At 35.7% G+C, this 23,655-nt stretch overlaps 1 protein-coding gene across 1 annotated transcript; it reads right to left on the bottom strand.

Moving 5' to 3' along the window:
* Positions 1-8,685: 8,685 nt before the first annotated feature.
* LOC121378683 (very-long-chain (3R)-3-hydroxyacyl-CoA dehydratase-like) lies at positions 8,686-23,379 on the bottom strand. The gene is made up of 10 exons (XM_041506970.1): positions 23,289-23,379; positions 22,724-22,840; positions 20,819-21,001; positions 19,327-19,384; positions 16,822-16,932; positions 15,584-15,711; positions 14,625-14,737; positions 12,707-12,813; positions 10,890-11,021; positions 8,686-9,867 (listed from the first exon to the last, which is right to left on the bottom strand). Exons 1-10 carry the CDS (start codon positions 23,370-23,372, stop codon positions 9,788-9,790), a joined length of 1,113 nt encoding a protein of 370 aa, XP_041362904.1. The 5' UTR covers positions 23,373-23,379; the 3' UTR covers positions 8,686-9,787.
* Between the last annotated feature and the right edge of the window lie 276 nt (positions 23,380-23,655).

Raw genomic sequence — 23,655 nt, 5'->3', positions numbered from 1 at the left:
GAGATATTTAGTTTGTTGTAGGGTTTATAATACCAAACCAAATTAAACTTCTGTGCCTTAAAAACTAATTAAAGAAAAGTTGGAAACTGAAAAATGTATCTTATTTAAAAATGGTAATTATGAAGATTTCAAGACAAAATGGGAGCAGTGGTATAATTTATTTCAAACATCATAAAAGCTTATTAAATCTATCAAATATTGAGATATATTTATTTCTAAAATACCTTCTTCGCACTTTCTACTCAAACTTTTCATAATACTTTTTTTTTTTATCAATATTAATTCTGTACATAACATCTTTTCCTTTTTCCTTTTTTTTAAATTTTTGGCCCTACATAATGATAATTAAAAAAATAAATTAACAACAAAAAACAAACAAAACAAACAAACAAAATATCAACAACAACAATATACATAAAGTATGTGGATTACATTGTATATCTATTCGTGTGTATATATTTTGCCATTTATATATATATGTATATAAAACTATGTATACAATATGTAATTTAAAAAATATTGTGAGTCAGTGAGCTCAGGACACCCCAACCCTGACACTGCCATTTTATATTCTGGGGACAATAAAATATTTAAAAAACCCCAAAAACAACCCCAAACCAAAATTTTATTATATATATATATATATATATATATATATATATATATATATATATATATATATATGTATATGTAGGCCTACCCTTCAAATATTTTATTTAATTGATTATTATTTTAAAATTTCTGGAAAACCATATGTAGGTCGATTGTAATATTGTTAAACTGCAAGGGTGGGTGAGTGAGAAAGACAGAAAGACAGAAAGAAAAAACCCCACCCAAAAAATTGTTGGGTATAACAAACCCGTTTTACTAAGCTGAGAAGATAAATTTCACATCTTGCATTTGCAATAATACTTCATATGGATTATATTTTGATATGTCAGTTTGTAAAAGTAAGCTATAAGATATAAAACACTCAATTGATTTGATTTTATTAATTAATCATAGGATTTTGTCATTGTACATCCCTTAAAATTTATATTTTTATGCATATAGTGTCATTTAAATTGAAGATATGTCATTGATCAAGTATTCTTTTAACACGAAAACTTCAACTCTCTCCCTCCCTCCCCCCCCCCCCTCTCTCTCTCCCCCCTCTCTCTCTCTCTCCTCTCTCTCTCTCTCTCTCTCTCTCTCTCTCTCTCTCTCTCTCTCTCTCTCTCTCTCTCTCTCTCTCTCTCTCTCTCTCTCTCTCTCTCTCTCTCGCTCTCTCTCTCTCCTTTTTGTTAATACACCTATAATCTGAAGATACATTTGCTGCAGTAATCTACATTGAATTGATTTTTATTCTGCATTGAACTGATTAATATTATATTATGTTTTCAAAAAATGCTAGATAAAAACACAACAATTAGGTAGCTTTTGAAATTTCCTTCTTTAAATACATTTGTTTTCAGTATTCTGTAGTTGATACACAGTTCAACCCGTTCAAAGTCTACGGGGCGTTGTTTAAGCAAGAAAAAACAAAAATCTCAAATGGCATTTTCATCACCTTGTTTGTGAAATTCCACGCACCTTGTTACACAAAGAAGGGACCTAAAACACGGACCTCCACAGGTGTACACTGATGGCATAACATAATCACCTTGTTTTCGGAGGAGACTGACTTGTTAAAAGGTTTTAATCGACTGTATGGCAATTTGTGATTCGCTTCTCCAAACAAGCGTCGTGGTCAAAGATGCTTTAGGCAATAGTTTAGGTTTCGTTGGATACTGCATCATTTATGAAACATTCCTAGTACAACAACGCGTTTAATAAATTATTCTTAACACACATACACATACCGATACCCACTTTTACAAACAATTACATACTGGTGTATGTACCACCTGTCTCATGGGTATTTAAAAGTTAAAATGTTTGTTTTGTTTAATACATCACTAATTTAAAGACATAAGAATTAAGTGGCTTTCAAATTAATAATATCACTGGAGCACGTTGCTTAATTAATCATCGGCTGTTGATATCAAACATTTGGTAATTTTGAGACAGGCTACATTGGGGGTGAGATGTAGCCCAGTGGTAAAGCGCTCGTTTGATGCGCGGCCGGTTTAGGATCGATCCCCGTCAGTGGGCCCATTGGGCTATTTCTCGCTCTAGCCAGTGCACCACGACTGGTACATCAAAGGCCGTGGCTATCCTGTCTATGGGATGGTGCATATAACAGATCCCTTGCTGCTAATCGAAAAAGAGTAGTCCATGGAGACAGCGGTTTTCTCCCTCAATATCTGTGTGGTCCTTAACCATATTATGTCAGACGCCATGTAACCGTAAATAAAATGTGTTGAGTGCGTCATTAAATAAACCCATTTCCTTCCTTTCCAAAGAATCTTGTACAAGCACGTTTTCACAGACAGGACACCCATAGGCGTACGGGCTCCCATTTTTGTAAGGGGTGTGTATATGTGTGTGTGTGTGTGGGGGGGGGGGGGGCAGGCTACCTTATGCCCGAATTAAACAAAAATGCCAGAATCTGCATATCTGGACATTTATTCATAATATTAGCATTACTACCAAATAGCTGTAGTCTACATAGGGTTGCACACTACGCCTTTTTTCATGGATTACAACTAATTTTGAGCGTTGAATCATGGAAATACGTGATAGAAAGGTCTCAGGTTAGCACATTTCCCCCGGATATCAGTATACTTTTTGCCCGAATTGGAGGTTTTGCTCCAGCACTGGGGGGGGGGGGGGGGGGGGCTTATGAGGACACCACATACCACAGCTTTTGATAAACCAGTCATGTGACATTTGTTGTAGTGGGAAATTGGTGGAAAGAAACAAGTAAGCACATGAAATTTTAGACCAAATTTAAATTATTACTAGCACAGTAATATAACTATTCCATTAAAAAAAATTGTAATGGGAGGATGAATGTCAGTAGAGTTGAATTGACCGCCATTAACACAATCAATTTCTGATACTTTGCAGGGTGGGTTTTGCTATTACTTTTTCTTTCTTTCTTTTTTTTTTTTTTTTTTTTTTGAATCCCACTGCCCCCTTTTTTTTCTCTCCTTGAATTCCATCTCACTTCTTCCCGATCTGGTAACTCCTCCTATCTTTCAACTTCTTTCGCTGTCCACATCCACATCCCAGTCCTTGTCTCTCCAACCACGACAGGTGCTTATCTCGTGTGGCTATCTGTGCCACACACCTGCCATTCCCCATCAGCTTTTAGCTGTGGGCTTAGTCTGACCATTTCGGAGAGTGTTCTGTAGTTACTTCTGGCATTGTTAAGAGGCACTTGTAACCACCTACTATTTGCTATTACTATTTGTCTGATCTCTTATTTTTCCATCAGTATATTTTACCTAAAAATAACTTCATCACCTGAAGATACATTCAGCTACTCACTTAATGGTTTTATGTTCTTAAAATCATTCTCCTTGTCCTTTTAAACATATTTACTCCTGATCAGTTGTAGAGCGCTTGCATCAAGTGCGATGGTTTGTAGCATCAATCACTCTTAGTGGGTTTCTTTTTGTTAAAGGGACATTCCCGAGTTTGCTGCATTGTAAAATGTTTCCGACTAATAAAATATTTCTACGATTAAACTTACATATTAAATAAATTTTCTTGTTTAGAATATCAGTGTCTGTATATTCAATGTGTTTCTGGTCGTCTTAATGTTTGTAAGAAGCCCAAACTGGATTTTGTCTTAAAATAATTTCGTATTTTAGGAAATAAAAAACCTAGTACAAATATTAGAACGATCAGAAACACGTTTAATATACAGTCACTAATATTTTATGCAAAAAATATATTTGATATGTAATTACAATCGTCTGTTAGTCGACAACATCTTAAAAATTGCCGCAAACTCAGGAATGTCCCTTTAAACACCTGTTTTCTTTTTCTTTTCTTGTTGTTCTTGGCCATGACTGGCGGTGCAACCTCAAAAAATGTATTTTGGAGACTCAGTAACTGTAGAATTGTTTAACGCATTAAATGCTAAACGATCGTCCACGAACTACCAACCACAATTATATTTTTTTTATGAACTTTATGATTTGTTTACCTTCTTCAGATGAATTTCAAATCTGCAGTTACAAGTACAGATGTAACAGATGATGAGGTATTGCAATGTGCCTATCTCGAACTGCTGTGTCATAGTGCAAGCCTTAGTAATATAACGATTAAACTATTGAATCCAGAAAAAAAAAAAACCCTCAAAGAAAATTCTCTTCTTACCGTTTAAGGACTTTTAGACTATTAACTACTCAGTTGCCCCCCCCCCCCCCCAAACGAAAAATCCTAGCTACGGCCCTGATTGGTTGCTAATTTAAGTTAGTTTGTTTTAACGACATCAGTGGAGAAGAACCATTTAATAAACATTGCCAATTGGATTACAAACATTTAGTCACTGAGACATGTACTCAGAAGAGAACCATTAAATATTTTCATTAAAGGCAAAGGATATTTTAATGTACTTTCTCACATACAGGACAACACACACCAAAGCCTTCTCTTCTTCTTTTTTCTTTTTTTTGAGGGGGGGGGGGGGGGGGGTTGCTAGGATTGATCATTCGACCTAACAAGGGGTGGCATCTAGCCCAGTGGTAAAGCACATGCACAATCTAAGATCAATGTCAGTCAGCCCACTGGGCTGTTTTTCATTCCCAGTGCACCACGACTTGTGGTCAAAGGCTGTGGTATGTGCTATCCTGTTTCTGGGATGGTGCATATAAAACATTCCTCGCTTCTAATTGGAAAAACAAACGTTGCAGGTTTCTGCTCTAAAACTAAATGTAAAAACTACCAAATGTTTAACATCCAATAGCCGATGATAAAAGAATCAATGTGCTCTTGTAATGTTGTTAAACAAAACAAACTTTTAACTTTCAATATAAGCACCTAAAGAGAGCACTTTACTGACTGAACTAGATCCCATATAGTGATTTAATTCATTGCCAATGGAATTGATGGAGTAAGTGCTAGATTCATATCCCATTATTAGCTGCAATCCAGTGCGAGCCCCCCCCCCCCCCTCCCCCGTCTTTTAAAAAAGCGTTATTATACCATTGCATGTGATCGAATCGTACTGTGAGGAACACCTAAAGCAAAACGACTTTAGTCTATTTATTTTCCCGGGTCAATTAATCGCATAATGAAAATGCACGGTTAGGGAGGTATAAGGACACGACACCAAGTTCTCCCGTCACCAACACTGGTAAAGCGCTCGCTTGATGCATGGTCGGTTTAGGATTGATCCCCGTTGGTGGCCCCATTGGGCTATTTCTCATTCCAGCCAGTGCACCACAACTGGTGCAACAAAGGCTGTGGTATGTACTATCCTGTCTGTGGGATGGTGCATATAAAAGATCCCTTGCTGTTAATCAAAAAGAGTAGCTCATGAAGTGGCGACAGCAGGTTTCCTCTCAATATCTGTGTGGTCCTTAACCATATAACCATGAATAAAATGTGTTTAGTGCGTCATTAAATAAAACATTTCCTTCTTTCCTGTTACTTTTGTCCTGGACGGACATTTCTGAGACAGCCATACACAAATAAAACACAAGACATTTTGTCAATAACATAATTTATTGACATAATAATAAATTAATCACTCATCAAACTGACATGATTATTTTCATCAGTCAAAATCTCACGTACACCAACTGTTCCACCTTCACCATCATACCGAGAATCACAAAATTATTTTTTGTATAAAAGTTTGTAAATCTTTGAATACAAAGAAAGAGTGTAGACCTCCAATGGATTCTTCTCAGTAATCAAGACTCAGCATCTGTTATATAAGCCAGTTTATATTACCCAGCACCATCCTGTCCTGGACGGAGGAGCCGGCTGAGGCAGACACCTGTGCCCAGGACAAACAGATGTGTGCTAAAACCACTTGTTCTGAATGTGCAGTTAAATACTTTGACCTGACCTGACCTGACCTGACCCAGCACCAGTCAGATAAAATATCACAAAAATGATCCAGAATGATGTCATATATAAATAATTATGTCATCCTTGTTTTCAAGGGAGTTAACTCAAACATCATTAAATAATTTTAGCCAAAACAGCAGTCTTAATGCACAGCTTTCAGTAAGTTTAATAAAACTGAAATAGCATGTACTGGAAATGAAAACATTTGTAATGTCATCCCTTGTAAAACTTGTTTTCTTCTTCTGGTTTGAACTCTACTTTATTATAAACTTAACCATTAATGTTTAAAAAAGTTTTAAACAATTTTGCATGTAACTGTTTATAGCACATCATAATTTGGATGATATTGTGTTTTCCTAACTACAGTTTGGAAATACTGTACATCCTGGTATCCCCAGTACCTATCAGTTTAACCCTGAAGTTAGGACTCGGGGCTTGGAAATACTGTACATCCTGGTATCCCCAGTACCTATCAGTTTAACCCTGAAGTTAGGACTCGGGGCTTGGAAATACTGTACATCCTGGTATCCCCAGTACCTATCAGTTTAACCCTGAAGTTAGGACACGGGGCTTGGAAATACTGTACATCCTGGTATCCCCAGTACCTATCAGTTTAACCCTGAAGTTAGGACACGGGGCTTGGAAATACTGTACATCCTGGTATCCCCAGTACCTATCAGTTTAACCCTGAAGTTAGGACTCGGGGCTTGGAAATACTGTACATCCTGGTATCCCCAGTACCTATCAGTTTAACCCTGAAGTTAGGACTCGGGGCTTGGAAATACTGTACATCCTGGTATCCCCAGTACCTATCAGTTTAACCCTGAAGTTAGGACACGGGGCTTGGAAATACTGTACATCCTGGTATCCCCAGTACCTATCAGTTTAACCCTGAAGTTAGGACTCGGGGCATGTAAAAAAAAATTAAAATCCACTAGCCATGAGATCAGTGATTTAATTTTTATTACTAGCCCTACTTTAAGTTAATATAATTTTACTAAATAATAGTAATAATCACATATGTCACCTAAAGATGGAGACCGAGCTTAAAAACACTAACATTGGAGATTAGGGTGAGGTCAGGATATTCATATTTACAAAACAGACATAATTGCAACATTTCACAATTTTGTTTTTCACTAGCCATTGGGCATGGCAATAATAGTTATTTACTAGCCCAACATTGGATATCACTAGCCATGGGAGTGGGGCTACCATAATCTAGAAGCCCTGTGACTGATCAGTCCATCATAGAGTTCTATTCCATCCTTAATTCAGGGATTTACCATTATACATTCACACAGTTCACCAGTAAAACCAACAGGTGGGAGACACGTTCGTCATAAATATTAAACAGTTTCTACCCTACTACAAAACAAACACAGACATAATTTGTTCTATTGCTGTATATAATTTTAGGTGGGATATGGAAAGGACAAATACTTTACTTAATGACACAACAAAGAATTTAATTGGTACCAATGGTTGCATGAATGGTTATTACCCTTTCAAGATTTATCAAGATTTTCCAGGACGTGTGAAAATCCTGTAAGACGTATACTACCCTTTCAGTTTCAGAACTGTCAGGATTTTCAAGGATATGTGCAAACCCTGTAAGAGGTATACTATCTTTTCAGAACTGTCAGAATTTTCCAGGATATGTGCAAATCCTGTAAGAAGGATACCACCCTTTCAGTTTCTGAACTGAACTGATTTTCTAGGATGTGTGCAAACCATGTAAGCAGGATACTACCCTTTCAGAAATGTCGGGATTTTCCAAGATGTGTGCAAACCCTGCATCATGACTAAACAATTATTATATATCTTCTACAACAGAAGTGACAACATCAATCTGCAACTGCTTTGACTTAAGTGATTTAAATATTGAATTAAATCTTCCCAAATCATTGAGCATATAGGACTGCTGGAAATTTTGTCTGGTCATTCAACAAAACAAGGTTAATTAACAATACCAATGTCTCTTCTAAGTCAGTATATATACTAACACTTTAGTTTTGATTTTTAAAGCCATTTCTGCTACAAACTATTTTTGTACAAACTTATAACATCTATAAACACTCATTTTTGATCAAATACAATGTAGTTTGTGAAAATTATTTTAAAAAATAAGGAAACAATAAGTAGGATTAAAAGGTGAAAAATCACCACCCAGAATTCACCGACTAGGACGTGAAAATAAATGTAAAAGCAATGAATAGTGTTTCAAAAAAACATTTATAAAAGCACCATTCACTATTTAATATATAACATTAAAGGGACTGACCCTAGTTTCAAACCATGAAAATTAACAATTGAGTGAAACACGAGTCTGTGACTTTGAAATGGTGAAATACCCTCTAAAAATAGACTAAAACTCGACTCCATAACTGTTACTTCTCAAACGCATGTGCATTTTTAGAAATATGAGAAATGCATTTTATGATACTAAAAACACCAGGATGACTAAAAACACTTCGAATGTACGGAAATGGATAATCTAAACAATAAAATCTAAGTAAAGTATGATTTCAATTATCAAAAATGGCTATAATAGTAAAAGATATGCCTTAGCAGTGTTTCTGCCAGAAAGACATTTTTGGGTATGGCGCTATAGAATTGAATGCAACCACAGTCAACAGAGGGTATGGGGGGCCTCCCCCAGAAAGAAAATGGCTAATGTTTAGGGTTATGGTTAAGAAAATCATACAATAATGATAACAGTCATTGATTTTGTCAAAAGGTTAACTTAAAAAATTTATTTATCCCCAAAAATTTGGGTATGGCGCCGTACCCATTTTACTCTCTGGCAGAAACCCTGCTTAGTGTTTAAAAACTAGGGTATGTCCCTTTAAGTTAAATAACTGATCAAGAATCACCAGTGATAATTCAAAATATAACATCTAAAACGCTGTCACCATTGTAGAATTAAAGAACTGTTTCATTGCTTGAAATCAAGAGTCCATTTTAAATGGCTCATAGGAGCACAATAATGATCTAGCATGACATACAAATACAACAAGTAATGAGACATATAAATGCAGCTTGGAATTAAAATCTATTTAGCTGTGAACATCACTGGAACATCACAAAGCTGTGGATTAGTAGATACAATGCAATCAAAATAATGTTCAATTTACTATCGAAATCCACCAACAAATGTTTATAAACAAGTCAGTTTTTGTTGTAAAGAGATTAAATGTAACCCGTAGTCTAATGTTTGATAGTCCTCAGAACCTTCCGTAAACCATACTATTGTTGTTGTTTTTCAAAAGTGAAGCATGCGAGATAAGATGACTTCACCAAAACTGTTATGCAATGACTCTACAAAACAGACGAGACTCTGACAATAACAGGGTTGTAAAACTGTTGCTTTTTTATGTTTGTTTAATAATGCACATTGTTTAATATAGTAACTACAATATTTTAAAAAAGCAATTTTGTATACATTTCTCTCTGCATAAAAATGTCTTTTTCTCCTGTGCAGTAGTTTTCAAGAGGTTTTTGTTAATTCAACAAAAGTGTTCCAATGTCACAGTTTATGCTTTGTGCAGATTCCTTAAAAACAAGTCATATGTAAATAGATCGGTTTATGGGATAGCCCGGTTCACAGGTTTTCACGATATATGATTGGCTATTGGGTGTTCTTGTTTTAAAAGTCCATTTCAAACAGTTTCTAAAGAACAAAATACTGATATAGCAACATACGATTCACAACAAAAATAATTAGAAATATACAAGCAGTTTGATATTAACATGTATGTGTCCATGGTTAGCACACATGGACAGTCAATGTTTTTCAGTTGCTGGTCTGTAGGTTAATGGATGTTCAAAATGTCTATTTTGTTTTCTTCCTCTCTCCGATTCCTAGCTTCTTCTTTCTTTGTAAATACATATAGTTCATCATTTTGTATGCCGCTGTGAAAAAAAAGAGAAAAAAAAGGTACATTTAATATCAACCACTTTTGTAGCAAAAATGAGTAGAAACACTAGATTTCATAAGAAAGTGAATGGCACATTTATTCATAAGTATAGTAACTTTTGTTCTGAAAGGAAAAAAGTAAATGGATTTTAAAAATCAAATAGAAGGAACTGTTTTTCAAATCCTGGAAGAAATAGTTAGCATATTCTTTATATATTATACCAAAAAGTCCAATTTCATATGAATAGTACTATTTTTCAAACAGGTAAGAGCGAATTGTCACATCAGACTGAACGTAAGAATTGATTTAACACAGCCCAATGTATGAAAGTTATTTATCCCATAGCCCTGTGTAACTTTCCTTAACAGCCGTGTATATATAATAATTAACAATAATTTATCCATATGCACTAAAAACAATTAAAATATTTCATTTGACACACTCAACACACTTTAAGAATTGGTTATACGATGTCAGACACATGGTTACGGAGAACAGAAATAATTAGAGAAAAAAACCCACTGCCGCCGCTCAATGAGCTACTCTTTTCTATCAGCAGCAAGGAATCTTTTATATGCACCATCCCACAGACAGGATAGTACATGCCATGACCTTTGTTACACCAGCTATTGAGAATTGGCTGGAATGAGAAATAGCCCAATGGGGCCACCAATGGAGATCAATCCTCAACCAAATACATATCAGATGAGCAATTTACCACTTTACCCATCCCATTCAAGACTTAGATCTAAAAATAAATGTCAATAATTAATTTTCGGAAATTTGACCCATCAGTAAAGTACTCTTGTAACGAACCAGAAGGGACCGTGATGGTTAGTTCGTTATAGCAGTAGTTTGTGGTACACATTACAAATGGGACTTTACGATCAGTTCGTTCTATGCAGTAGTTTGTTCTAAGCATGTTCGTTGTAAGTGTACTTCACTATATAAAAGGTATGTTTACTGAACTAATTTAACACAAACTGAAATGTACTGTTTATAAAATATTATGCTTACCAATTGCTAGTAATGCAAGATATCCATGAAGCAACCAGGGGAAGTAGAATGCAAAATTAGTTGAGTTTGGCAAATGCACTGACAATTTCTCTGTCTGTGTGAACAGAGGAATAGACATGATAACGATGGTGCCTACAAAAGAAAGAAAGAAAGAAATGTTTTATTCAATGACACACTCAACACATTTTATTTACGGTTATATGGCATCACAGACATATGGTTAAGGACCACACAGATTCCTGCAAAAGAAGAAATCTATATTCACAAGAAAAAAAACAACAACATAATACAGCAATATATAAGCAAGGCAAGCTTTGTATAACACCATCCCTGCACATGACTTAATCCATTGTTATTACGTGTTCAACATATGTGGTAATTGCTGAGTAGAAAACAATTCAATGAAAGAACAGAATTTTTTTTTAATTTAACGACGTACTCAAAACATTTTAATTATGGTTCTATGGTGTTGTATATATATGTTGTATATATGGTTAAAGATGTTTCCAACCAATAAAATATTTCTACATTTAAACTTACATATTGAATATATTTTCTTGTTTAGAATATCAGTGTCTGTATATTCAATGTGTTTCTGGTCGTCTTAATATTTGTAAAAGCCCAAACTGGATTTTGTCTTAAAATAATTTCGTATGTACAAAAAAAAAAACTTTTTTAGGAAATAAAATGAAATTTAACCTAATACAAATATTAGAACGATCAGAAACACACGTGTTTAATATACAGCCACTAATATTTTATGTAGAAAAATATATCTGATATGTAATTACGGTCGTCAAAAAGTCTGTTAGTCGATAACATCTTAAAAATTGCAGCAAACTCAGGAATGTCCCTTTAAGGACCACAAAAACACTCAACAAGCATTCTGAGAGTACTGCTGAAGCAATACATGTCCCCTACCAGGCTCAACCAAATTCTAAGGGCCATAACTCTGTGAAAAATGGGTCAATTGCCAGGAAAGTCAAATTTGATCTGTAACAGTACATGATAAATCTATACACAAAATGTCATCTTAATATCTCAAGGCATTCTAAAAAAATATCCCGAAAACTATATGTGGCATGTACAGATGGATGGACAAACAGGACGGAGATGAAACCAATAGTCCATCTGGTTGGACCGGAAGGGGACTAATGAGAGAGAAAAACGGCTGCTGCCACTCCTTGGGCTACTCGTTTTTATTAGCAGCAAGGGATCTTTTATATGCACAGGCTTTCAATTGACCAATAACAAAAAAGTAGGGAAAAGTAGGGATTTTAAGGGCAAAAAGTAGGGATAGTAGGGCTCTTTACTTACAAATAAATGACTACTGACTTTTTCACCAATTCTGATGTACATGTAGTGTATCTTTGCTTAGAAACCAGTGCTTCAAGAGGGATTCAGCAACAGAATGAGGAGATGAACCTAAAGTGGGTGCCTCTGACTTGTCAACATGCTCCAGTGATTCTCATCAAGGAACCCCTCTTACAGCACTGGAGACCTACTGCAACAAACGTATCCTACAAAAATACTAGAAACTGCTTCTTATTAAAATCAACATTTAGATTAGCTCAAACTATTTGCACGAAAAAGTAGGGATAGTAGGGATTTTTCAAAACAAAAAAGGAGCCTAACAAAAAATTAGGTAAAATTAGGAAAAGTAGGGCCCGCTTGAAAGCCTGTTATAATGCACCATCCCACAGACAGAATAGTATACCATGTCCTTTTTGTTTTTACACCAGTTGCGGAGAACTGTCTGGAGTGATTCCATTAAAGTGTGTGTGTGTGTATGACTATTATTATTACATTTTAATTACCTTCTAGGAGAAAACCCAACGGATAAAGTGGAATCCACACTGTATACCTCAACCAGGTGATAAAATCTATTTCTTTTCCTAGCGTGTTCAACATGTAATATGGATATCTGAAAACAGAAAGACCACAAATTAAATAATTTTTAAAAATCAATATAAAGTTATACTCGTTAAAGCAGAACAAAACCCATCACTTGGACAATTTGCTTATGTACAGTGGACCATCATGGTTCAACTAGTGTTTTCCCTAGCTTGTTTTAGCATGGTGCAGCACCATGCCTCAATAGTTTAGCACCATCTCGCCTTAATCAGTGCCATGCTGCCCTGAGATTTAAACAAGCCTTTTTCAATAATTCTAAAATTGCCTTTATAAAACACCCCAAAAAAGGCATAATTAATAAAGTATGCCTTTTATATCTTTTGCCAGTCATTTATTAAAGCAAGCACATAAATTACAATAATATTTATTTCAATTAATTTTTGTGTATTTTTAATGAAAAACAAGTGCCCCGAAAATGGTGAGAATGTCCCCAAAGTGTTTGGTCTACCATGCCTTACCTAATTTCTAGGGAAATCACTTTCAACTTTTTGTCAAAATGTACAAGAAAGAAAAACAACGGTCTGTTTTATGACACTTTAAATAAAGGCATATAGAATACTACACTTGTTTTCACTTGATGTAAGTTTTCTAGTTCAATCAATCAGTTTAAAGGTGCCAGAAAGTCATGCTAGAAAAACCGTATAGCACATGTCCCCTAGATAGTAATGTGCCATTTTCATTGGTAAATTGGTCATTTAGGACATAAACAGCCATTGCTACCTGTTGTTTACATCATTTCGTAACTAAAGGTAGTATGTGATGTCACGTAATATGTAACAATGCATACATTCCTAGTGATGTAATATATATATATCAGTTGAGAGCAGCTTTACGAGTGAGATTATGGAGGTGTCTCCTGAATATTACCTCTTGCTCCAGCCAGTGCACCACGACAGGTACAGTGTACACCCGATTTATTGCCCCCAATTTAATGCCAACCCCACCTACCGTTAACTTCTTTTCAAGTACCGTTTGTACCTCTGTATAATTCCCTCAATTTACTGCCACAATTGCCATCCACCAAAGTCCTTTTTGAACCGAACTCCGTTTAGTCATGATAATCCCCTCGATAATACCACCAACAGTGTGGTCAGAAGTTAATCGTAGTGCTGGAATTAACCTGGTGATTGGTGAAAATCTAACACTGATGACCACCGGTTGTATACAATAAATGTGCTTTGTGTTATTGAGTGGCAATTAGTAACACGTGCTTTAGGTAGACGCAGTATTCATGCCCAATTTGCGCTTGCGGGACAGAAACAAATGACAGTCTGATGATCACGTGACAGATAGGTGCATTCAGTTTGTTATTTCATTCATGGATTAATTACTCCAGGTCAGGTAATGATCTCTAGTTACCACTAAGTGACGGCATTCATTTGGTAAAACAAGCCTAGGACATTGTGAGAACTTTATTATGCTCAGGCCGTTACACAACGGCCTGAGTGCCACGACCATCAAAAACTGTTCAATTCATACAGAAGCTGTTTCCCAAGAGCCTTACGCAGTTGCTTGAAGCATTAGCCATGTCCCCTACCAGGCCCAACAAATTACTTCATTTCCTAACTTCAAGGGCCATAACTCTGTGAAAAATGGGTAAATCACCATCAAAGTTGAACTTAATCTGTAACAGTACATGATAAAGTTATACACAAATTTTAGCTCAATACCTCAAGGCATTGTTAAAAAAAATCATCTGGAAAACTATATGTGGGAAAGATGGATGGATGGACAAACAGACAGATGGAGATGAAACCTGTAGTCCCATCTGGTTGGGCCAGTAGGGGAATAAAAAAGGAGGAGGGGAAAAAAATTACTCACCTAACCATTTCCACAGCACACCAAACAACAAACAAATACCACACGGCTGGGGCGGTGTGCAGTCTGGGCTCGTTGAGAAGCAGAACAAAGAGTATAAAGTTTCTACCAAACACCTGTAAGTAAAGAAAACACCACAGATACAAGCACAGCCATGTGAGATTTTAAAAAAATGCATGAATTTAATGATGCGTTCAACACATTTTATCTATGATTTTATGGTGTCAGACGTATGATTAATGACCGAGAATAATTTTGATTAAGCCAATTTTCAATTTTGAAAATGACCAATTTAATAACAGGGCTAGCTCTGGGTCAGCAGAAAATTTTGCTAAATTATCTACAAAATTTCAAAAATTGCAGAAACTCAGTTATTTTGTGAGAGAAAAAAAAGGTGTCAATTATTACATAAAATTATTTCGCCAAATTAAATTGGCCAATTGTTTTTAAAATTCACAACTGACAAGTACCAGAGCTAGCTCTGGATAAAATATTTATGACACAAATGTCAAATGTTGTAGCCACTTTGTATAATAATTAACAATTGGCTAATTTGGCAACGGGCTGGATGAGGCCCGAGGAAACCTGCAGCTGCCTCTCCGTGTTCTACTCTTTTCAATTAGAAGCAAGGGATCTTTTATATGCATTATCCCACAGACACTGTACCATAATATGACCCATCAAAGACTGGCAAATAAAAATATAGGAATGAACACAAGCAAAGTCCTGTCCTGAACATAGGAACTGGTAAGAGTGGACACCTGTACCATGGCAGGCGTGCACTACAAAAACTTGCTCTGATGTGCACGGTAACTCCTTTGACCTGACCTGTCCTCGACAGAGGAGCCGGTGAAAGTCCAACACCTGCACTCATGACAGGCGTGTGCTACAACCGTTTATTCTGACTATTATGCATGTTCCCTGCCCTGCCCTGTCAAAGGAGTCCACATGACAAGACCAACCTGAGCGAATGGTGCGAAGAAACCTGATTTTACTAGTCCGAGTAGAGGATGAACAATTTCCATCACGGCTACAAACTGACACACCATCACCTGGGAGCCCACCGTCTCAAACGCTGTGTGTTTGTCGTCTACAAAGAGGAAAAGAAAAAGAAACGTTCAGTTAACATCTCATCATATTTCCAGGCTCACCCTTTACATTGCCAAATTAGCCTATTGCTAATTTTTATACAAAGTGGCTACAACATTTAGTGTTTCAACTTGGATAATAAAATTTTCTTTAAATTAAGCAATTTTGAATAATTGTCAAGGAAATGCTTTACATATCTGAAAATTGGCTGAAATACAAAAAATTCCAGTGTCAGCCCTGATTTTAAACTATTCAACATCAGCTATTGAAGGTCAAACATTCAGCAAATCTGACATTGTAGTCTTAGTAGAAATCCGCTAAATGTTTCCATTAACAAAAAGGGATCTTTCATATGCAGTTTCCAGACAGGACAACACATGCCACGGCCTTTGAAATACCAATTATGTGGCACTGGATGGGACAGGGAACAACCCGAGAATGGGTCCACTGAGGGATTTTGATTCTTTAACCCAAAAACCTCAGGTGAGTGCTCTATTGACTGACCTAGATATAAACATACAAATAAACTGAAATGAAATGAGAGTGCCCAGAAGAGCATGCTTGAACCATAACCAACATAAACACAAAAACCATACCTTCACCATATTTGAACCCAAGGCTTCTAGAATTTTTATAAAATCCACTAGCCATGGAATCAGTGATTAATTTTTTTTACTAGCCATGATTAAAAATTCACTAGCCCTACTTTACTTTAAGTTAATACAATTTTACTCAATAATAGTAATAAGAAGATATGTAACCTAAAGATGGAGATAGAGCTTAAACACACTAACATTGGGAGTGGGGGCAGGATATTCATATTTACAAAATAGACTTAACTGGAACATTTGACCCAAAAAATTTCACTAGCCGTCAGTCTCTTGTTGGGCATGTCAATAGTAGTTATTTACTAGCCGAACATTGAATATTAGTAGCCATGGGAGTGAGGCTACCATAACCTAAAAGCCCTGCGTACTACATGTATATTGGTCTCTTGTCGGGCATGGTAATAGTAGTTATTTACTAGCCCAACATTGAATATCACTAGCCATGGTAGTGCGGCTACCATAATCTTCTAGAACAATAACCGACATCAGCACAAAAACCATACCTTCACCATATTTGTAAAAGCGGTACTGCAGAACAAAGACTATGTATGAATAGCCAACAAACTGGAACATGTTGTAGAGAAACAGGTACAGCCGCTTGTAGTCTAGTGGTGCTGCAAGGACAAAACACAAGCTGAAACACTACACACCCTTTTCCAAACTTCTTCATCCATTCTTTTTTTTTTACACTCTTTGTTGAAGTTTATGTAGGTCTGTTAATGTTTTGGGTATCTTAAAATGTATCCACTAGTAAAATGTAGGGAGAGGCTTATCCGGTTGACCAATCTCATTATCTTTTGCCAAATAAATATTGTTTAAACAAACTGTTTTAAAACATTTTTGACACAGAATAACACATAAAATGGATTTTTAAATGCCATTTGTAGCAGGCTCAAAGTTTTTTAAATTGTGATTAAAAGACATTTAAATTTAAGACTGATATTATAATATATTCTAGCCCACATTCCACATATTCATTTTGAGTAGGCTGAATATTTTTTTAAACCTGCTTTAAGGAGATTTAAATTTAGGACTTATATTATAATATATTCTAGCCCACATTCCACATATTCATTTTGAGTAGGCTAAATGTTTTTTAAAACCTGTTTTAAAGAGATTTAAATTTAGAACTGATATTATATATTCTAGTGCACATTCCTGATATTAATTTTATTGTAAGACAGCAATGTTCTTCCAACAGTGTTAAAATCCTGGAGCCAGTTTTACAAAACACTAAGGTTACGTCTGTGACTAACAATTATACCGGCCATTCGTTTACACATGTTTGACATCTATTTCACGCAGAAAAGTACATCACTACGGAAGATGGAGTACTTTAAGGATGAAAGAAAATGAAATATGTGTACTTCAAACTATATTTGTTGTACTTTTACTAGTAATACAAACTGTTGTTTAGTCGCATATTTATGTTTACGTGCAAAACTAGGCTTACGATGTTTCGTGAAAATAGGCCCAGACCAGCAGTACACTGTTGCCGTTAGCCATGATACCGACCACCACTTGTAACACTATACAGGGCTAGCTCTGCCACTCGCCAAATTAACCAATTGCGAATTTGAAGAACTGGCGATTTGAACACTTTTGATGTTATGCAGCATGCAGACAATATAAGTTGTAGAAGCATCACGAGGGGTATATGGCTTTTTATGTACCCTCTGTGTGTTCTTTTACCCCGAGCCTGAAGGCGAGGGGGTAAAAGAGCACACAGAGGGTACATAAAAAGCCATATACCCTGAGAGATGCTTCTACAACGAATTTATCTTGCCGACATGTTAAACCATATAGCCAAATAATTAAAATAACGCCAGACAATAATTGTTAACAATTTATTAACGGAGGAGCCGTACCACGTGGACGCGAACGAAAGCACTTGCCAGTGACGAAAAATAGTTCCATCGATAAACGAGTTTTTAACTTCAAATGTTTGTAATACGAAATTGTCTGAAACAGATATTAATAAAAAAAAAATAAAAAAAACAACTTTTTTTATCAGAAATGTATGTAGTAAAAAAAAAAAAAAAAAAAAAAAAAAAAAAAAAAAAATAATGTTGCTAATCGCGCATTAATACAATAACACCACGACCGTAATTAGGTGGCCGAGTTCAACATTGCAGCTTTTAAAAGTATTGAAATAGTGTATTTTATAGTAAAAATAAAATTAATTGTGTACACTTGATTGATTATCAATGTTATTTATAATCTAATTATTGCTTTAGCATTAACTGGGGCGGCTGGAAACTTGGAAATTACAGACGGGGTATAAGAGAATTTGGCTCCGCCCACAGGGGGATAAGGGATTTGTCCAACGGCAAACAACCAATGAGATTAAAGAATTTTACATGAAGGCGAGATAACATACATTTGGTACCCAATTACAGTAAATTAACTAACTATTGTTGTCTGCTATCCTTTTGGTTTAATCAATAGGATGTAACCATTGCATGTTGTGTGTTTGGTTAATCACCGACAAATCAATCACAATTTTTTTTTAACAACAGTCTGAAATATGTCTCTTTTAAATTTAGCATGATGAAATATTATAGTCTTGTTTGGCCTTGCTAAATTCGCTAAAATTTTATGCACATTAACATTTCCTGATTGACAGTATTACCACACTGAGCATCGATATTTAATCCTTTTACGTTTTTTTTTTTTTTTTTAAATTCACATGCTATGGCAGGCCTCTGAGAATTAAAAATCTGCATACGCTATTTATCGGTCATGCAGAAATGAATCCAGATAACCCATTTTCATTTTGCATAACATGTTATATTCAAGTAAATGGCGCTCCAAATTTCGCATGAACAAAAAATAGGTTATGCAAAATTAGATTCATGCAAGCAATGCGCAAACGAAACGATTGTTCTCGCAATTTTCAGAGCCCTGTAAGGAGAGCTCAAAATTATTTTCGTTGAACTAGTCTAAGGGAAGTGCTGGGAAAGCAGACTGTTAGCTAATTACAAAGACTTCTTAAGCCTATATCTCACCTGATTCTGGATCCTTCATCAAATCGTTTTCTATCCTATTGAGCATTTCTTCTTGTTGCTACAGAAAGAAAATTACAGGTATATTGAATAGCAATATAACTAATTTCTACATTAAGTACAAGCACATTAATCTTATACAGAGATTAAACCATGCCAATTGAAAAAACTTTCAGGGCTTGCACTGCAACTCGCAAAACGCAAATTTTAAAAACAGTTAGTAAAAAAAACTTTTTGATTTGGTGAAGAAAAAAAATGTGTGTAGTGATTAAAGCCGCACACCCTAGTTCCATCCAGCGAAAATAAATTATAATTTGGTTAATCTACAAACCTGTAACACACTTAGATCACGTTTTTATCAAATGGAGTGAAAAAGCAGGTTTTATATCGATAAATACCATGGGAATCCCCATGTCCCAATTGCTTGAAATAATTTTGAAAGTTAGTATTTTGATGTCACCGGTAGATGTCGCTCGAAGCACAACAATGCCTACGTCACAACAAATATCACAGACTTGGGGTGCGTTTCTTTCACCTCACCTGGACATGTTCCAACTGTTCTGTCCTGGTTGTATCCCCTCTCCAGATATCGTAAGACTTAGCAAAATTATTGGTTTTAAGGGTTTGTAACTTTTTGTATTGAGACACTTACTTGTCTGAACTTTATTGTTACTGAAAATGTTCACGAACTGTGAAGAAAAATCTCACAAATGAACAACAACAAATCGGATGTTGATTGCACGAACCGTGCACGAGAAAACAAACCGAACCAAAATAATAATGGTCACGTGGTATACCAACGTCTGTGCGTCCGTTTTTAAGAAATACGAAAAATTTATTTTGTGGTATTACAAACACCAGGATTACCAGGATTACCAAAAAACACTTCAGGTGAATGGAAATGTATATTCTAAATAATAAACGGTAAGTAAAGTGCAATTTTATTTGTGAAAAAATGGGTTTAATAGCGAAAAACAACGCCTTAATGGTTAACAACTAGCCGTAACTAGGGTGTGTCCCTTTAATATTTTGTTTGGCATTTTTTAGATAATTTGGCAAAATTTTCTGATCATCCACAATTAGGCCTTTGATCGTTTTCTCTTTTCATGAATAACAAAACTGATCTCTTGCCCAACTACATTTCATCCCATTCTCAGTGTAGTCGGAACATCACAACAGCCAAATGCGCAATGCACAAAAGAAACGATAATTTACTCAAATATCAGAGGTCTGGTTAGAAATGATTTAAGCTACGTTTTAAGCTAAGCAACGATATCGTAAAATGATCTTAGGCTTTATCATCACTATGGTGAATGTTGATGTGACGTAACTATGGTGAGTGTTGATGTGATGTCACTATGGTGTTGATGTGACGTCACTATGGTGTTGATTTGATGTCACTATGTTGAGTATTGTGGTGTCATAGCCTACAATGGGTTTATGATATCGTAGCGCTAAAACAGCTTCTAAAATTTGTAGCCTGGAATTAACGTACATTTCTGAGTGATCCGTCATCGTGTTCTTCTTCAGAGTCATCCTCCAACATAACCTTGTCGAAGTCGATCTTCAGCCACGGCAGTTTGATCGGTTTTTCCGTCAGTCGCGGCCAAACCTCGCCCTTAGCTCCCTTCTCAACTCGGATTTCAACACCAGTCGGAGTCACGCGGTACTTGCTCTTCTGTAAAGAGTGATATAAATATATTATTTTATCCAGCAACCACTGTTTCTATTGACAGATTATGATGACCGATTAAAGCAAAGTCATAAATGTATACTAGTAGATTATGACTTTTGAAGTCACTCATATGATGTCATACGCATTACATTACAAAATTCCTCATTTTATCTCTAGGTCATCGTACAATGTGGCTGAAATAACAGAAATAATAACTTTTTCTCTTAATTTTTATGGTCTGCAGGATAAAGATAATAACTAGTTAATGACGTCGGATACCTGCTTTATCCTGTTCAGGCTGAATGATAAATTCTGCATGGCAGAGCCTCGCAAAATTTTCCATTCTTACCTTCACAGGATAAAGCAGATATCCGACGTCATTAACTAGTTATTCCCTATATAAACAAAGAATTGAAAATTTATCCTGTGTGTCAAGGAAATGGTTTATTTAACAACGCACTCAACACATTTTAGTTATGGTTATATGATGTCGGACATATGGTTAAGGACCACACAGATATTGAGGGAGGAAACCTGCTGTCGCCACTTCATGGGCTACTCTTTTTCGATTAGCAGCAAGGGATCATTTATATGTACCATCCCATAGACAGGATAGCACATACTACAGCCTTTGATGTATCAGTCGTGGTGCACTGGCTGGAGCAAGAAATAGCCCAATAGGCTCACTGATGGGGATCAATCCCAGACAGACTGCGCATCAAGCGAGCGCTTTACCACTGGGCTACGTCTCATCCCATGTGTGTGTCAAAGTAAAAATATTTGCACTTATGTAAAAAGTGATATAAATATATGATTATAACAGAATTACATATCTGTGCAGTTCTGTCAAAGTGAAAATATTTGCTCTCCTGTAACGAGTGATATCAATATATCATTATACTAGTATTAAAAAAGGCAAATCTATGCAATTGTATAAAGGTACATGGTTTTGTTTCAGAAATTGCTAATTTTTATTCAAAGTGGCTGCAACATTTTCCTTAAATTAACCAAGTTTTAATATATTTAAAAGAAATGTGGGGATTGGATTTAGCTCCGTCTGTTGAGTGCTCGCTTGAGGTGCTTGCATTGCAAGATCGAACCACCTCAGTGGATCCATTCAACTGACTGATTTTTTTTTTCTTTCATTCCAAACAGTGCACCACAACTGATCAAAGGCCATGGTATCTGCTTTCCTGTCTGTGGGAAAGTGAATATAAAAGATCCCTTGCTGCATTAAGAAAAATATAGCTAGTTTCTTCTGATGACTACATGACAGAATTACCAAATGTTTGACCTCCAAAAGCCGATGATTAATTAATCAATGTGCTCCAGTGGTGTCGTTAAACAAAACAAACTTTAAGTTGTTCTAGTGTGAGTGCTAGTCTAGATAATCTAGACAGGGCTGCAGAAAGTATTTGCCCGCTCTCCAAATGAGAGTAAAACATTTACGGACGATTTAAAAAAACTACCAGCCCGACTGTCTATCCGTCTTTCAGATTTTGTTTGCCACGTGACACTTACCAAGTGCTATTAATAATGTTTTGTCAGTATATCTATATATTTCATTTGAAGTGAAAACACTGTATATTATAATATTGTTAATAATATATTGTTCTAAAGACTGGCTGACCAGTCGAAATTCTGGCAGGCTAGTAAAATGTAGTTGGTTCTAGTCCTGCGGGCTAGTTAGTTTCCATTTCTGCACCCCTGCTAGATGATTTATACCTCTGGATCAACAGGCAAATAGAAGTCGATTTCAAAGCTGTATTTGTTATTGCCTTTCACCCCCACTCCTTGAGCTGTAAATTTAATTTTTTCGTCTGTAAGATCAACATCTTCATCCTGTAACAAAGAAAAACAATACAGTAAAAAAATTGTTTTATTACTATATACAATGCTATAGTATGTCAAAACAGCCATCTACATGGAAAAAGAAATAAATGCATGATATCATGATCAGATAATCTGATATGCATACCCTGGATTTTTTAATTGTTCGGGCCCCAATTAAAGGCAATTTGTCTAGTAGTCTTGAACCCAAAACATGTTATGCTTATATGATAATGAGTACAATGGAACATTTCTTGGTGGGTCAGTATGGATAATAAAAACTCTTTAATTACGCCACAGAGTCCCCTTTTAATGCATTTAACATTACTATATATATACCCCAGATGGGCCTCACTGTTAAAGACAAAGTTTACTTAAATCTATACCCATCTAAGATTACATGCAATGTCTGTCAGTTGTCTGACATCAAATCTAAGTAAGTGGCATGAAGTATGAATACCATCACTTCTCTCAATTCTACTTTTAGGGTTACATAGTCACTTTTTTGCCCCCAAAGCACAAACGGACTTAATGTGTCAGCCATGTTTTCAGTGCCGCACAAAAAGCCAGTTAGGTCTAAAAGCCTCAACTTCAATAAACAACTGGCGAGCCCATAATAAAATAAATATTAGATATTCATGCAAATTGTTTTTAAAAATGGGGGCGGGAGAAGGTGATGAAATAAAAAATAAAAAAAATTAGTTTTAAAACATGAAAATACCACACGTCGACTAAAATTTTTTTTTTTTTAAATGTTGTCAGTAAACAAATATTAAATAATACAATTATTTTATTATGACCATATGCGTAGGGCCTACGAGACAGAC

The sequence above is a fragment of the Gigantopelta aegis genome, chromosome 2 (genome assembly GCF_016097555.1).
Source record: "Gigantopelta aegis isolate Gae_Host chromosome 2, Gae_host_genome, whole genome shotgun sequence".
In the NCBI taxonomy this organism is placed as follows: domain Eukaryota; kingdom Metazoa; phylum Mollusca; class Gastropoda; order Neomphalida; family Peltospiridae; genus Gigantopelta; species Gigantopelta aegis.
This window is presented reverse-complemented; position numbering and strand designations above follow the sequence as displayed.